The sequence below is a fragment of the Rhizopus microsporus genome (assembly GCF_002708625.1).
Source record: "Rhizopus microsporus ATCC 52813 unplaced genomic scaffold scaffold_19, whole genome shotgun sequence".
Classification (NCBI taxonomy): domain Eukaryota; kingdom Fungi; phylum Mucoromycota; class Mucoromycetes; order Mucorales; family Rhizopodaceae; genus Rhizopus; species Rhizopus microsporus.
Genome location: NW_019671934.1, coordinates 264,229 through 276,993, shown reverse-complemented (window position 1 = coordinate 276,993; position 12,765 = coordinate 264,229). Strand labels below are relative to the sequence as shown.

Sequence of the window (12,765 nt, the reverse complement as noted above, 5' to 3'; positions counted from 1 at the left end):
TTTTACTATTCTTGTTCTTCTTTTTTCTACCAGAGTCGTCTGATGAACGTACTGAATACATTCAAAGTCTGTAAAAAAAAAAAAAAAAGAAATAAGAGAAATGAAAGTTTTACCAATCGTGTTTTTAATAGTGTCAGGCCGTCTTTACGCGAAATCTTGGAAGAAGAACATCAAACGACCGATACTGTATCTAAATTAGCAAAGGTTTGCCAAAAGAGGTGAATACGATGAGTTTTGTATTCACTGGATATATGTAGTCTTCTTTACCCAAAAAGATATCACAAAAAGAAAGAAGAAAGTTACAACAACAGTTACAAGAACCTTCATCATCCTCATCTCATCAAACAAACAAACATGTGTGGGGCAAAGTAGCTCCAGCTCCAGTTAAATCATTTGTAAAAACGATGGAAGATGAACAACAACAACAACAACATCCTCAACAGCAAAAACAGAAGCAGCAACGTGATCTGGATACAAAGGGAAAGAAAATGTAAGATAATGAAAAAGAGATTTCAATAGGCTAATACATGACTACTAGATATGTATCCGAAGAAGACTTATTACCCCCTGTAAGAGAAACCATACCAACCACAGAGTCAAAAGAATCAGCATATGATCCTATTGAAAGAATCAGTTCCACATTTAACCTTACGCCAATTCGTCGCTACATTAAGCGAGCCTCATTACAAAATCATGAGTCGACCATTCAGTCATTTGAGACGATTCAGAAGCAGCAGGAACTAGAAGATAATTGGTCAAAGAACGGACAGCCCAAGAAAAACTTGCTGAGAATTCAAAAGGAAGAACAAGCTATTGTAGGCTTAGAGCAGTATTATATTCAGTCACTAGATGTGATGAGTGGAGAGTGGTGTGAGATACATAGAATAAGTCCGCAAAAGAAAAGCGTACATAGAAATAAATAGTTTATTATTTCTTTAGTAAACTATGAACGACATGAGACACCTTGAGATTTTTTAAGTCCGTATATGTTTGTCCAGTGCCCACAAAGTAAATAGGCTGGCCAGTGATGTAGGTCATGGAAAGGGCAGCACCTACTTTATCATCAATCGTATCAAATTTGGTTAGGATCATGCCGTCGATATGTCTTGGATTCTGTAAACCAGAAAAATCCTTGAGCGCTTGATTGAATTTGGTTAATTGGTCTACTGCTTCATTGCCCACTAGGGCTTCTCCCACAAAGATGATCTTGTCTGGTTGGTTGACAGATACGAGTTTAGAAAGTGCTCTCATCAGTGGTTCATTGTCTTGCATACGGCCTGCTGTATCGATCAAGACCACGTCAAAATGATTGGCAGTAGCATAGCTGATGGCATCTTTGGCAATTCCTGCAGAGTCTTTTCCATAACCACGCTCGAATAATTCAACTTGGCCATCACCGCTTGTTTGAAGTGCACGAAGATTACGGACATGTACACGGAGCTGTTCAACGGCACCGCTACGGAAAGTGTCACAAGCAGCAATCAGGATTTTATAATTGTTTTGGAGCAGCCAGAAACAGACTTTACTCAAATTGGTCGATTTGCCAACACCGTTCACACCAATGAAACAGATGCTATAAGGTCGTTTATCTAATTTGGCTTGTTCAATGTCACGTAGGATGTCTAGGGAAGTCTTGGGTGTCAAGATACGTTTAAGTGCTGCTTCCATACTATTTCGGACCGCGGTAGACACTCCTATGATCAAAGTATTAGTCTTGTTGTTTATCTTTATGATTTCACTCTTTACTTTCAAAACTGCCAAGTTTTTTTCCAAGGAGACTTGATTTGACACTTTGACACAGATGATCAGCAATTTCTGTCGCTACGTTTTGAGCAACCAAGTGTTCTCTGATAGTTGCAATCACTGGATCTAGTGTCTCTGCTGTCAATTCTTTTGAGCCTGTAAATGACTTTAGATAGGAAAACAATCCACCCGATTTCTTTTGCAGATCAACTGGCTGATCAAAATCTAGTTCCTCATCCTCATCCTCGTCTTCTTCATTCTCCTGTTGCATGATATCCTGAACTTCGTAAATTCCCTTTTCATTCTTTTTACCCAGCTTGGATTCATCCACCCATTGAGAAGCAACTGTCTCTGGCGCTTCATCAGCACCATTTGATTTGGACGAATAGTCCAATGATTCCATTTCTCCCTTTGAAATCTGGCCGTCCCATACACGAGCTTGCTTTTGTGATTTCTTCTTCTTTTGTGTATCTCTAATCAAAATGATGAATGATAGATCCAAAACGAATAATCCCTTTTGTCTTACTCTGGTATCTGCTGCTTATTGACCGTCTTTGCAGGTTTCTTGGCTCCCTTTGTTCGTGGACTATTACCTTGAATCTTTAGTGCACGGATGTTTTTAGCAATTTCATCTTCATCCACTTGTGTGTTTGCTGCAGTAGATACTGGAAGAGCTCCCACTAATAAATAATAAAATGAATCATTCAGTCATATACTTGTACATGTCCTTACTATTCTGTGCTTGAGAAGCCTTTAGAGTACTTTCAAATTTTTTTGTATTTTCAAACTTTCTTGGTGCTTTTTGTCTTAGATTTGCATATTTCTCTTCCACCTGTTTTAGTAATTTATCAAAAATTGGACCAAAGGAAGTAAAGTCACCGTTTGAGTCCTTTTGGAGGATGTCTTGAAAGGTAGCTAAAAAGACACGTTTGACAGTCTCCAAGAGTTCTTCAAGATAGTTGAGAGTGAGAATCTTTTGATAGACGACAACAAAGATGAGTTCAGCTTCATTTGCAAATGTCCACCTTAGAGCATAGTTGTTTTGGATATACTCTGTTGTGCCCGATCGTTCTTCAATCAAGACATTTTTAATCAATTCTTGAACAGGAAATCCAGAGATGGGTGCAAATGTCTTTTGCCATAATACAAAACCACCCTTGGTAATGATGGTAAAAAGATCTAACATTTTAATGGATAGAGAGAAAAACAACAACAACAAAAAGGGAAAAAGTCATTTTAAAAAATAAATGTTACACAGGGCTTAATCGGTATGGATCTGTCATTTGCCTATAGGTTGTTTCGTTCCAGATGAATCCGCTGTGTACTTGAGCATAGCGTGACGTACAACTCCAGTCAGTCCAATCTATAGACATGTTAGATGATTTAATCAGCGCTTGATCGCTTACCAAAATTTTCTTCTTCATCACAAGAACACTTCCTTTGATGCCATGGTTCAATAGGACAGTGAGTCAAAGGTATGTGTTTATAGCCAATATCATTAAAGAAGTGTACTTCAGATGACTTTAGCATCATGGCTACAGCTAAAGAATGAACAGGAGCATCTCCCCATCTATATAAGCACGGGTTAGTCTTTGTCCAATGATTAGTGTTTAATACCTTTCATAAAAGAAGCCTCCTTGTTGATCAAGATGTTCAAAATAATCTAAATACTTTTTACTTCTTAAAAAGTCCAACGAGGCAATCTTTATAAGATTATTACTATATGTTTTATATCAACAATGAAAAGGATTACCTCAAAGTTTGACCAGAAATGGCAGAGATTATATGATCCATCATCTCCAATAACCCATGATAATAGACTATCATTGCCTCTTTCTATATATTCAGGATGTTTCTCCATAAATTGTTGAGTCGTATCCCAAAGTGTAGGAACTGTTTCAATATACTCGCTTAAAGACATGACCCATCCTAGAGATCATATTAGTTTTTTACCATAGGACATGAAAGTATTTACCATATTTAAATTCGTTATCCTTCATCATCTGAAATACATCATAATCGATGTCACAATAAAAATCAACCTCTGGCTCCACTCGCCTAAGATAGGATTAAATTTCTTGAACGCAATAAACTGGTTGCTATATACCAGTAATACTCAAACGAGTCCAAAAGAGGATGCCTAAAGAAGAAACCGGATTGATACCGACACATATGCCTGTAGGACTCACTTCCCCCATAGAGAATTTCCATTTCTTCCAATTTCTTTCTACCCTCTGCAGCTTTGGTCTGATTGATAAAGTCGGGATAGCTCCACTGTTCTGGCTCGATTTTACCATAATACACCTGTGCCTTTGTCAGATGAGATGTCTTTTGCTTAAATTCGTCAGTGAAATCATTGTCGTTTAAAAACACATAGGGATAATTGAAGTTTCTATTAAACCTATCCTCTATCTGACGCATCGAGTGTCTGACACCAGTCAGGTCTGAGTTTCTTGCCAAAATAACAAAGGCAGCCCTGACAGGAGTCTTTTTTATTAACGGGCTGTTACTTCGATAGGGTATGACTCGTTTAGGGAATCGTAGATAAAGCATTAAGGCTAATATAGTGACGATACTCAGGATTTGGCATCCAATAAACTTTCTTCTTCTTATAAACATTTTGTTTTTCAAAGAGAAAGAAATGAAAAAGAAGAAGATGTATTATAATGTGGCATATATAAATATATGCATGTGAAGAATCTTTACGGTTTTAATTTAATTGTGTGTGCATGCAGGGACTTGGACGAAAACAAAAGGATTACAGTTGGAGTAACATTTCTTAATACGTTTAAAGATATTTTATTTATTTATAAAATACAAAGACCATAAAGGGCACATGATGCTTTTATTGCATCGCTTTGCCCCAGTCAGTTCGAAGAATGAAAGAAGTATTTAAAAACCCTTCTGAGATTGAGGGTAAAAATGCTGTGGCTTGAAGAAAGGGATAGAAAAGCAAATCTCAGAAAGGAAGACTATTGAGAGAATAGTAAATGGAGTTCATGTCTTTTTGACGGGAAAAAGCTCAAGGAATTCACTACTATCAATATATCCTTTGTTAGCGAAGAAATTGGCTACAGCCTGTTTGACAGGATCTTTAAGGTAATCGAGAGCATGAAGGATACGACACAGAAACAGGCCACATGCGGCTCTCGTCCTGTTCGCTTCGTTCCAGCCGTTGTAATCGGGGTCACGAAGGTTCGAGGGATCTAGTGGATCATAATCGTCCTGTACGGGAATCTTAAATTTTTTTAATTGTGAACGGAACCCAACTTCATAATCTTTATGGATAAGGAGGGCAACAACGTGACGATCAGGATAATGGATGTTGAGAATACGGCGGACGTTGATATTCAGTTGACGCAGATGTGAACGTAGTTGACCTATAGGAAGGTGGTGGCATAGAGGCAGGCATAGGAACTTGTAGCCATGACTGGCGGAACGGACACTGAAGGGGCATGGCAGCTTTTTGAAGAGCCGAGGAATCTAAATCAGAAGACGGAGGACATTTCTGAGGAGGCTTGGGCTGCGATGAGGACTCAGATGCCAGTGAGGGAGACGTTAGCGGAGAGGATACCAGTGGAGAGGAGACCATAGTGGAAGCGGGTTTCTTAGAAGTAGCAGTGTTGGACGCGTGAGCTAATCGCTCAAGGAGGGAAGCGCTTTATTGTTTGAGTCGGTTGATCTCAGCCTTGGCTGCAGCGAGTTCTGGTTGTAACTGCTTTACAGTTGTCATGTACAAGCCTGTTGTTGTGGACATCTTTCCAAATAAAGGAAGAATCTATGGAAAGTGATGGAAAACGGAAAAAGGGCTCATTTCTCAAGTACAGTTTTTCCGTTTCATATTGTCGCTTTCTGTATTTTTAATTGTCGTTTTTTTTTTACTTGTACTTTGACTCTTTCTATGCATTTCTGCTCTCTTAGCGATATGCTTTATGTTATAGGATATATGTGTTTAAATTTAGGCATCTATAGTTCTATACAAAAGCTTTTGAAATGTGGTGTGTTTTCTACAGTAACAAGCTAGCGGAAGAAAATTATCAAAAGCTTCAGCTCTGTACGAACTTAAATGGCTTTTTTATTTAAACAATCTTCCAAACATGAATGAGAGCGCTTAACAAAACCATAAAGATATCTTTGAGGCAATTAGCTACAAGCTTCCTTGATACGGCCACAAAGTGTTTCTTCTTGGAGAATTCCATGTTTCTTGCGTTTACTCTTGACAACCGACCAGAGTTGTTCAATGGGATTCAACTCAAGAGAATAAGGTAGTAAATACACACATATATAGCCTCGTTCTTCGATCATTTCTTGAATGTCAGCTCGCTGATGTATGGCGGCATTATCCATAACCAAGTATGAATTACGCATATATTCAAAGTTATTCATGACATCAAGAGTCTCTTTCAAAAAGCGCAGATAGTGGTTTGCCGTGGTTCCTTTTGGCTTTGGCTATTGAGTCTTTCCTTTGTCAAGTTTCTCTTCTTACATCCACAGGAGCAATTTGAGTATTATATACACTTGGGACTCTAACACTAACATTTACAACTGCATAAATTGAGATTGCATCCAATATGGCATGGGAAACAGTCCTGGTGTTCTCAACCTTCACAATTGGCGTCTCACTCCTTGAAGCCCAAGCTCCTTTACAATCCATGTTTATGTGAAAGTCATACTCATCAATGAGGGCACAGTTTCTCAGACAATCTATATCTGAATTGGCGATTTTCCACGCCCATTCGTACCTTGCCCGAATTGCACCTTCATTGTTTCTCTTCAAGTTTTGAAACTCAGCTTGTTTGAACGTAAACCCCATATCCTTTGTAATGAAATTGTAGACTGCTGACTTTCCAATGTTCAACCCCTCAAACTTAGCAGCTAATTGATATAAGGTCTGATCAACATTGATAGAGGGATTTTTGTCTAGCAATACTACCAAAAAATCTTGGTGTTCTGTAACTTCTTGCGATCGTCTCGGGTTTTCGGTAAGAAAAACGAATCTGGATAATTCTTGTACTGATTCCAGCAGCACTGACCTGTTCTTTTATGAATATTATATTTTCCCGCTACTGGTGCCGTTTTTTTAGGGTTTTTGGCTAGCATTTGCAAAATGAAGTTCATTTTATCAAAATCTGAGTAGTTGGTGTACTTTTTCTTCGTCGTGACCAGTACAGTATCCGTGGTAGGCTTCTCTAAATTTTGAGGAGGCTTGTTCGCCAACTCAGGTTCGATATTCAGTTAATGATGTAAATACTGGTCTATCGTAACCAAAGTCTTCACTTGAATTTCCATATCGTCAACTTCCAACAGCTCACCACCTTGCTCATCGCTCAATTCTCCTTTTCCATCTTCAAAGACTGTCTGCGCAAAACTGCTCATCTGAAATACTGAAACGATAAGTGGAAAAAAAATGCTATAAAAGACGACAGGCAAAATTTCAAAACGCATCAAGCAAAATTTTATTTTGAGTGTGTATTAATCTCTAGTAAAAAGTGGATAATCTAAATGGCGATTGTCACTCGCAAAACAGCTTGGTAGATAGTATTATTAGGACAACATCATTAGGGCATAACGAAGTGATGGACAGAACCATCTGGGGAACGTCATGAAGCCCTTGTCCACAAGGGAGCTATGATCAAGGATGGTCCAGTAACCTGTTGAAGTAGACAAAATTCCATTCTGTGAATATAACCTAGGCTTAAAAACAAATCGTTAAGCAGAATACAAACAATATAACAAGTGTAATACTTATCCCAAAAAAAAGACAAGAGACAAAGAGAGAGTAGGAAGATAGAAGACGTCTCTGCGTCTCTACCCCAAAGTTGAAGTAAAGGCAGCAACATACTATATCAAGCACCACAAGTAAAGACAAGTGGAATCATGAATAGACTGCAGAGGGGGCGAAGCTGTCTTAACCTACTGCTACTGTTGAAAGCGTAGATGTTTACCAATCTCGTTGTCCTCTAAGGATGGTTGTCTCTGCGTCGCTACCCCAAAGTTGAAGTAAAGGTAGCGACATACTATATCAAGCACCACAAGTAAAGACAAGTGGAATCATGAATAGACTGCAGAGGGGACGAAGCTGTCTTAACCTACTGCTACTGTTGAAAGCGTAGATGTTTACCAATCTCGTCAACCATCGTTTCCTTTCTCTCTCTGTCTCTCTTGTGGAAGGAAAAAAGAAAAAAAAAGACTACGTAAGTCCCACAACCATCGATATTTTGTGGTTCCGACGTTATTTCAAAGGACACATATAAAGCCTTTTTAGGAAGAGAGAAGGGGTCAGGGGGATCTACAAGTTAGGAATGACGAAGGCACCTCACATTCCTGATCAATGAGCTAACTCTAAATCCTTTTCTTTTCTTTGTTGATCTCTAAAAAACTATGCCAAAGACAATACCCCAAATAAGAATATCAGGTCTGTCAGCAAATTATGCCTTTAAGGACTGGTTGCAACAAGCGCTACAAGACGAAAGCGATCCATTAAATTACTTTTCGTTTGCCAACATATTCAATGGGAATGAGAACGCGACAAATGCACATTACAGTGATTTATTGAATTTGTTGTCAAATAAAAGACAGAGCAAAAAGCTGATTCACTTGGTTGAGAAAGCAAAATCCAAGTTTGAGGTAGAAACTTACATATAAACTCTGCTATTTAGCTAACTCAATTTCTTTTCTAGAAACGTAAAAAGAATAAAGAACATCTAGGATTCTCTAAAGATTACGGCGCATACTGGACGAATAGAAGGAGGGAAAGTTCAAAAGCCACCATACAAGAAAGGCAGAGTGAAACAATTATAAGACTAAATGATATCACATGCCAAAGTATAGAAAAGCTGGCACAAGAGGTATTGTAAAATGAAATTAATTCAGCCTTCCTTTATACTAATATCTGTTATAAGAATCAGGCTGGTGTAAGCATCTATGACACTAAAAACAACGCTGTTGATATAGGCAGCAGCAGTAACAACATTATCAACACTAGCAACCCCGTAATGGCCACAGAGCAATCACTGGAAGAAATTTTATCTCTAGCAGCAGAATTGTCTTCAGACAAGTAAGATGCCCAAAGTATTAACTCATTCTGTAAGATTACTAATTATATCGTATAAAGAGTTGGCCGCTTAGGGATTCTAGATCTCGGCTCAGACACTGTTGTATCAATGCTTCAAGGACATCTTTCTCAAGAAGATTATTCTGAAATCATTGAACATGCATCACTACCAGATATTGAACTGACAGCATATGCTCAAGAGCTGATATTTGCCCTCTGTCGTTCAAAGCTGGCAACTGTCTCTATCAGAAGTATCTTATATCAAGTTGGCTTTAAACAATCGTTCAATTTAGTTTTAAACCATGATGCCAACTTCATAGAAACAACTGTTCGCCATTTGTAAGTATAGTGCTCTTTGATCAAAGTTATAAAAATCTATTTCTAACCTTCACTAATATAGTCTTGACTTGATGGACAGTCCGAATAACCCATTGAAGCAAGCAACTGGGGAACGAGCTGCGTGCATCCATACAATCATCTACATCATGAACCAATTGTTCTTAGCAAATAATGACTTGGTTGCATTCGAATGGATTGAGAATGAATACTGCCAAACCAGTAGATGTAAGTGGGATGGTGTGCTTTTAAAAGTTAATAACAAGAAAGTGTCCCCAGTCTTGATCGAGTTCTCTGGTGGAACCAAAGTCAACAATACGATTAACAAGGAATCTTCAGATATCAACAAATTATATTCAAATATGATGAACGTTGTTGCTAGTTTGCCTTCAAGTGTTTCCAAGAAATTATTCTGCGCCCGCTTTCATGGTAATCAAATAATAATATTAATCACTCATTGACACAATAAGGTAACAATGTATATATTTAATTGACTTAGATGGCAAGATTTGCTTGGAAGAGCTATTTGTTCATAAGCGAAAGTATTATAGGAAAATCCATACATCTTTTCGATGCCCGACTACACCAAGATTGCTTATCGAATACATCAAGCAAATTACCAAAATACTCCAATGGAAAGAGGCAATCGTCAACTTGACGTTAGAATTTGAAGAATAAGCATACTCTTCCCCCTTTTCTTCTTTCTTCTTTCTTTTTCACTTTTTTTTTATTACTGATTATTTTATGTTTAAATGCCCAAAAAGACACTTCAACACTCACTCTTTACTGCTTTAGAAAATGCACAGGAATATGTAGCTAATATCTATATCGAATGCCCACATATCACTACCTTGGCACTTAAAGGTAAGAAAAAGAAAAAAAAGAGCTTGATAGAAGAAACTTATCATAAAAAACTAATGATAATAAGCTATATTAAAAACAAGAATGTCCACTTCATTTCACAAAAATACCACTCCAGCCTATCTGTAAAATCGATTTACCTGAGCTCTGTCATCCCTTACACAACACTTCGTCAATTGTTCCGATTCTGGTACACTGCTAACTTTACACTTCCCCTGGATGAGACCTCTTTAATCTCTTCAGACATCAGTGGCCTTTCTCTCTATGGATCATCTTGTATACTTCAGTCCGAAGTGGGACTTAAATTAAGACGAGAGATTCAACAATTCGATACCAAGTTAGGTGTTGACTTATTACCGAAAGCAGATTCAACGTATAATGAGCAATGGATTATACATTTGAAACGCATGTTAGATGAATATATCTATATCGATGTCACTATCAGTTTATTTCATCAAACAAAACTATCACAACCTTCCATTTCCTTTCCTCGTTTCTTATTTGCCAGTTAATATGCTTATTTCTATTCAGCCTTTTGTACATAGCTTCGTGAGCCTTCTACTTCTTCTGTTCATCTTCCTTCCGACTTGTTTTCACTCAATACTTTGCAAATCATTTTTCACTATTTCTATACAGATCAATTGATCTTGCTCCAGTTGGATAAATCATTGACCACTGGCATCAAACAAAAAAAGCATGCATTACGTATTTCTCAATGTTCTTTCCTGCAACTGATTTCTTGGGCCATTTTCAAATTATCGGAAGAGCTGCTTTATTGAAGACAACTGTTCTATGTCATCAGTTTAAATGTGTCTGTTCAGAATACGCTGTTGCTTGCTGATAAACATGCTCAATGGGTGCCTGAATTAAGAAACAAGTTGGTCACATTGTATGCCGATCTTTTGTACCCTTCAGCGCCCTTATGGTCACAAAAGCCATTTGCTATCTTGACCAATTCTTTACAACAACAGCAGGCATTGGTAAAAGAAAAAGGACAAGGCAATACGAAACAAACAGCAACAAAAGAAGATGATGCACTGGCTATTTCAGATATTTTTTCAAACAACAGTGGCTGCCAACACAACTTCTTCTTCCTCTTATTCTACATTTAAAGTAGGCCATTATTATTCTTATTCTTCCTTATTACTGAACGATCTTACTGAACGTACTACACTCGACGTGACACGCCACAACTCAGTATGTGCCCTTCATTCACTTCATTTCTGTCTTTTTTATTTACGTGATGCAGATCCCTTTCCTAGCTGGTCTCAACCTGTCTTGACTATCCTTAATAGCTTCCTTCAATCCAATGTTCAGATGATTGTCAACCGCTTTGACTATTACTGCGTTGAATACTCCATCTCGCTATCCTATGTAGATGGTATTAGCTTTGGCTTCTCTGTTGATTTTTTGGCCTTTGTGCTGTCATGTCTTAACAGAGGGTATTCATGATGGTAAGGCAGCTGTTTTATATCAAGGTATCGTACGTGATTTAGGGAGTCGACAAGAGATGGCCAAGAATGTGGCTGTCGATGGTGCCCTGTTGGACACACGTATTAAATGTGCTCAATTCTTGGTCAAACGATGGATCTCTATTAAGGCTGAAGGTGGATTTGCTACCGTTGATAAAGAAATTCTACGTATGATTGCAGATGACATCAACTCTTCCTTACTTGCCCTCACTAAACCGATAGACAGTAATATCTCCACTTTATTCAGTTTCTAGCCACGGAAATTTAAACAAAAGGAAGATCTCATCAGTCATGCACTATTAAAACGCGTGCCATTCCCATTTCAGATGCAAGAAGAACCTGAGCCACCCAAGATCAAACGTTCTTTATCGGGTGGTACACATCGCTCTTGTTCTGCTACAGAAGACAATGCACTCTCTAGTTTACGTAAACAGAATCCTAATTATCATGCATTCCGACCTTTCTTTCGACATCAAGATAGCAATCTGACTTTATTGATGGATGCCTAATTATCCATTGATGGCACCAAACAAGATAACTCTAATCAAGATTCCATAGCATCTCGACAGACACGATTACGATTCTCATTACCTGATACAGAAAGCGACAATTTGAAATGGAAAGGCTGTAAAATAAAAGATGCCCTTCATTCGGAGAGCAACGTTCAAGGACTGCTGGGCGGTGTTCTTGTCACTTTTTCAACCGGAGTAGTTTCTGTTACATATAAAAACTTTTTATTTTATTTTCTTTCCTTTTCTTTTTTTCTTTTTATCAATGAACTATTGTTAAGGTAATTATTTTTTCTCTTCCCTAAATGGGTATACAATGTGTATATTTTGATGATCAAGTCGAGATATCTGAAGGGTTGGTTCACATACGCAACATTAGGACCAATCTCAATGATCGTAATAGTTACTTGCCCTCTCTGAATAATATACACTATACTTTATACTTGTACTTTCTTTTACTAAACAGTCTTTCTTTAGGCAACTTTACACTTGCTTTTTTTTTTATTGAAATAAAATAATTTTTTTTGATCCTCAAAATTTTGTGGCTTGGCATTTCAAATTCAGACAATGCTAGTTGTACACTTTCCGGAAAGTAAATTCGCCTGAAGGGAGAGCAAAATTCGTGTTGTACGAGATGTAAATTCGTCCTGGTTGACAAATACCAATGTTGACGAAACGAAGGCTGAAAATGTGATACATGCTCTCTGAGCCACGCTTTATTTTCCTTATATGATAATAATAATAAAAATTCCCTTTCTTCCCTATATCTTCTAAGCTAAGCTATAATATT

The 12,765-nt window shown here is 37.8% G+C and overlaps 6 protein-coding genes across 6 annotated transcripts in view; 3 read left to right on the top strand and 3 right to left on the bottom strand.

Moving 5' to 3' along the window:
- RHIMIDRAFT_53062 (uncharacterized protein) overlaps positions 1–1,176 on the top strand; it is a 4,970-nt gene extending 3,794 nt beyond the window's left edge. Inside the window, exons 6-8 of the mRNA XM_023615367.1 lie at positions 132–204; positions 258–490; positions 539–1,176. Of these exons, the coding sequence (XP_023462853.1) occupies positions 132–204; positions 258–490; positions 539–923 (691 nt within the window). The 3' untranslated portion in view covers positions 924–1,176. The remainder of the gene's footprint in view (positions 1–131; positions 205–257; positions 491–538) is intronic.
- RHIMIDRAFT_241022 (signal recognition particle binding protein) lies at positions 928–2,929 on the bottom strand (the record flags this gene model as incomplete). The annotated part of the gene is made up of 4 exons (XM_023609497.1): positions 928–1,694; positions 1,747–2,216; positions 2,270–2,423; positions 2,476–2,929. 4 exons carry the CDS (start codon positions 2,927–2,929, stop codon positions 928–930), a joined length of 1,845 nt encoding a protein of 614 aa, XP_023462852.1.
- Positions 2,930–2,993: 64 nt separating this feature from the next.
- RHIMIDRAFT_207195 (glycosyl transferase) lies at positions 2,994–4,296 on the bottom strand (the record flags this gene model as incomplete). The annotated part of the gene is made up of 6 exons (XM_023606968.1): positions 2,994–3,106; positions 3,150–3,313; positions 3,361–3,446; positions 3,497–3,672; positions 3,719–3,801; positions 3,851–4,296. 6 exons carry the CDS (start codon positions 4,294–4,296, stop codon positions 2,994–2,996), a joined length of 1,068 nt encoding a protein of 355 aa, XP_023462851.1.
- Positions 4,297–4,740: 444 nt separating this feature from the next.
- RHIMIDRAFT_241020 (uncharacterized protein) lies at positions 4,741–5,335 on the bottom strand (the record flags this gene model as incomplete). The annotated part of the gene is made up of 2 exons (XM_023609496.1): positions 4,741–5,123; positions 5,188–5,335. 2 exons carry the CDS (start codon positions 5,333–5,335, stop codon positions 4,741–4,743), a joined length of 531 nt encoding a protein of 176 aa, XP_023462850.1.
- A 4,009-nt stretch (positions 5,336–9,344) lies between these two features.
- Positions 9,345–10,016, top strand: RHIMIDRAFT_264085 (uncharacterized protein). The gene is made up of 3 exons (XM_023611729.1): positions 9,345–9,361; positions 9,413–9,562; positions 9,633–10,016. The coding sequence occupies exons 2-3, from the start codon at positions 9,496–9,498 to the stop codon at positions 9,809–9,811; spliced, it is 246 nt and encodes an 81-aa protein (XP_023462849.1). The 5' UTR covers positions 9,345–9,361; positions 9,413–9,495; the 3' UTR covers positions 9,812–10,016.
- A 1,007-nt stretch (positions 10,017–11,023) lies between these two features.
- RHIMIDRAFT_246432 (uncharacterized protein) lies at positions 11,024–11,720 on the top strand (the record flags this gene model as incomplete). Its single annotated transcript, XM_023610313.1, has 3 exons — positions 11,024–11,191; positions 11,312–11,375; positions 11,434–11,720. The coding sequence occupies 3 exons, from the start codon at positions 11,024–11,026 to the stop codon at positions 11,718–11,720; spliced, it is 519 nt and encodes a 172-aa protein (XP_023462848.1).
- Between the last annotated feature and the right edge of the window lie 1,045 nt (positions 11,721–12,765).

Excerpts from the sequence above, each read along its gene's own strand:
- RHIMIDRAFT_264085 (XM_023611729.1), top strand. The coding sequence starts at position 9,496 with ATGATGAACGTTGTTGCTAGTTTGCCTTCAAGTGTTTCCAAGAAATTA. Across the intron at positions 9,563-9,632 it reads ATTCTGCGCCCGCTTTCATG|ATGGCAAGATTTGCTTGGAA; the intron begins GTAATCAAATAA and ends TAATTGACTTAG.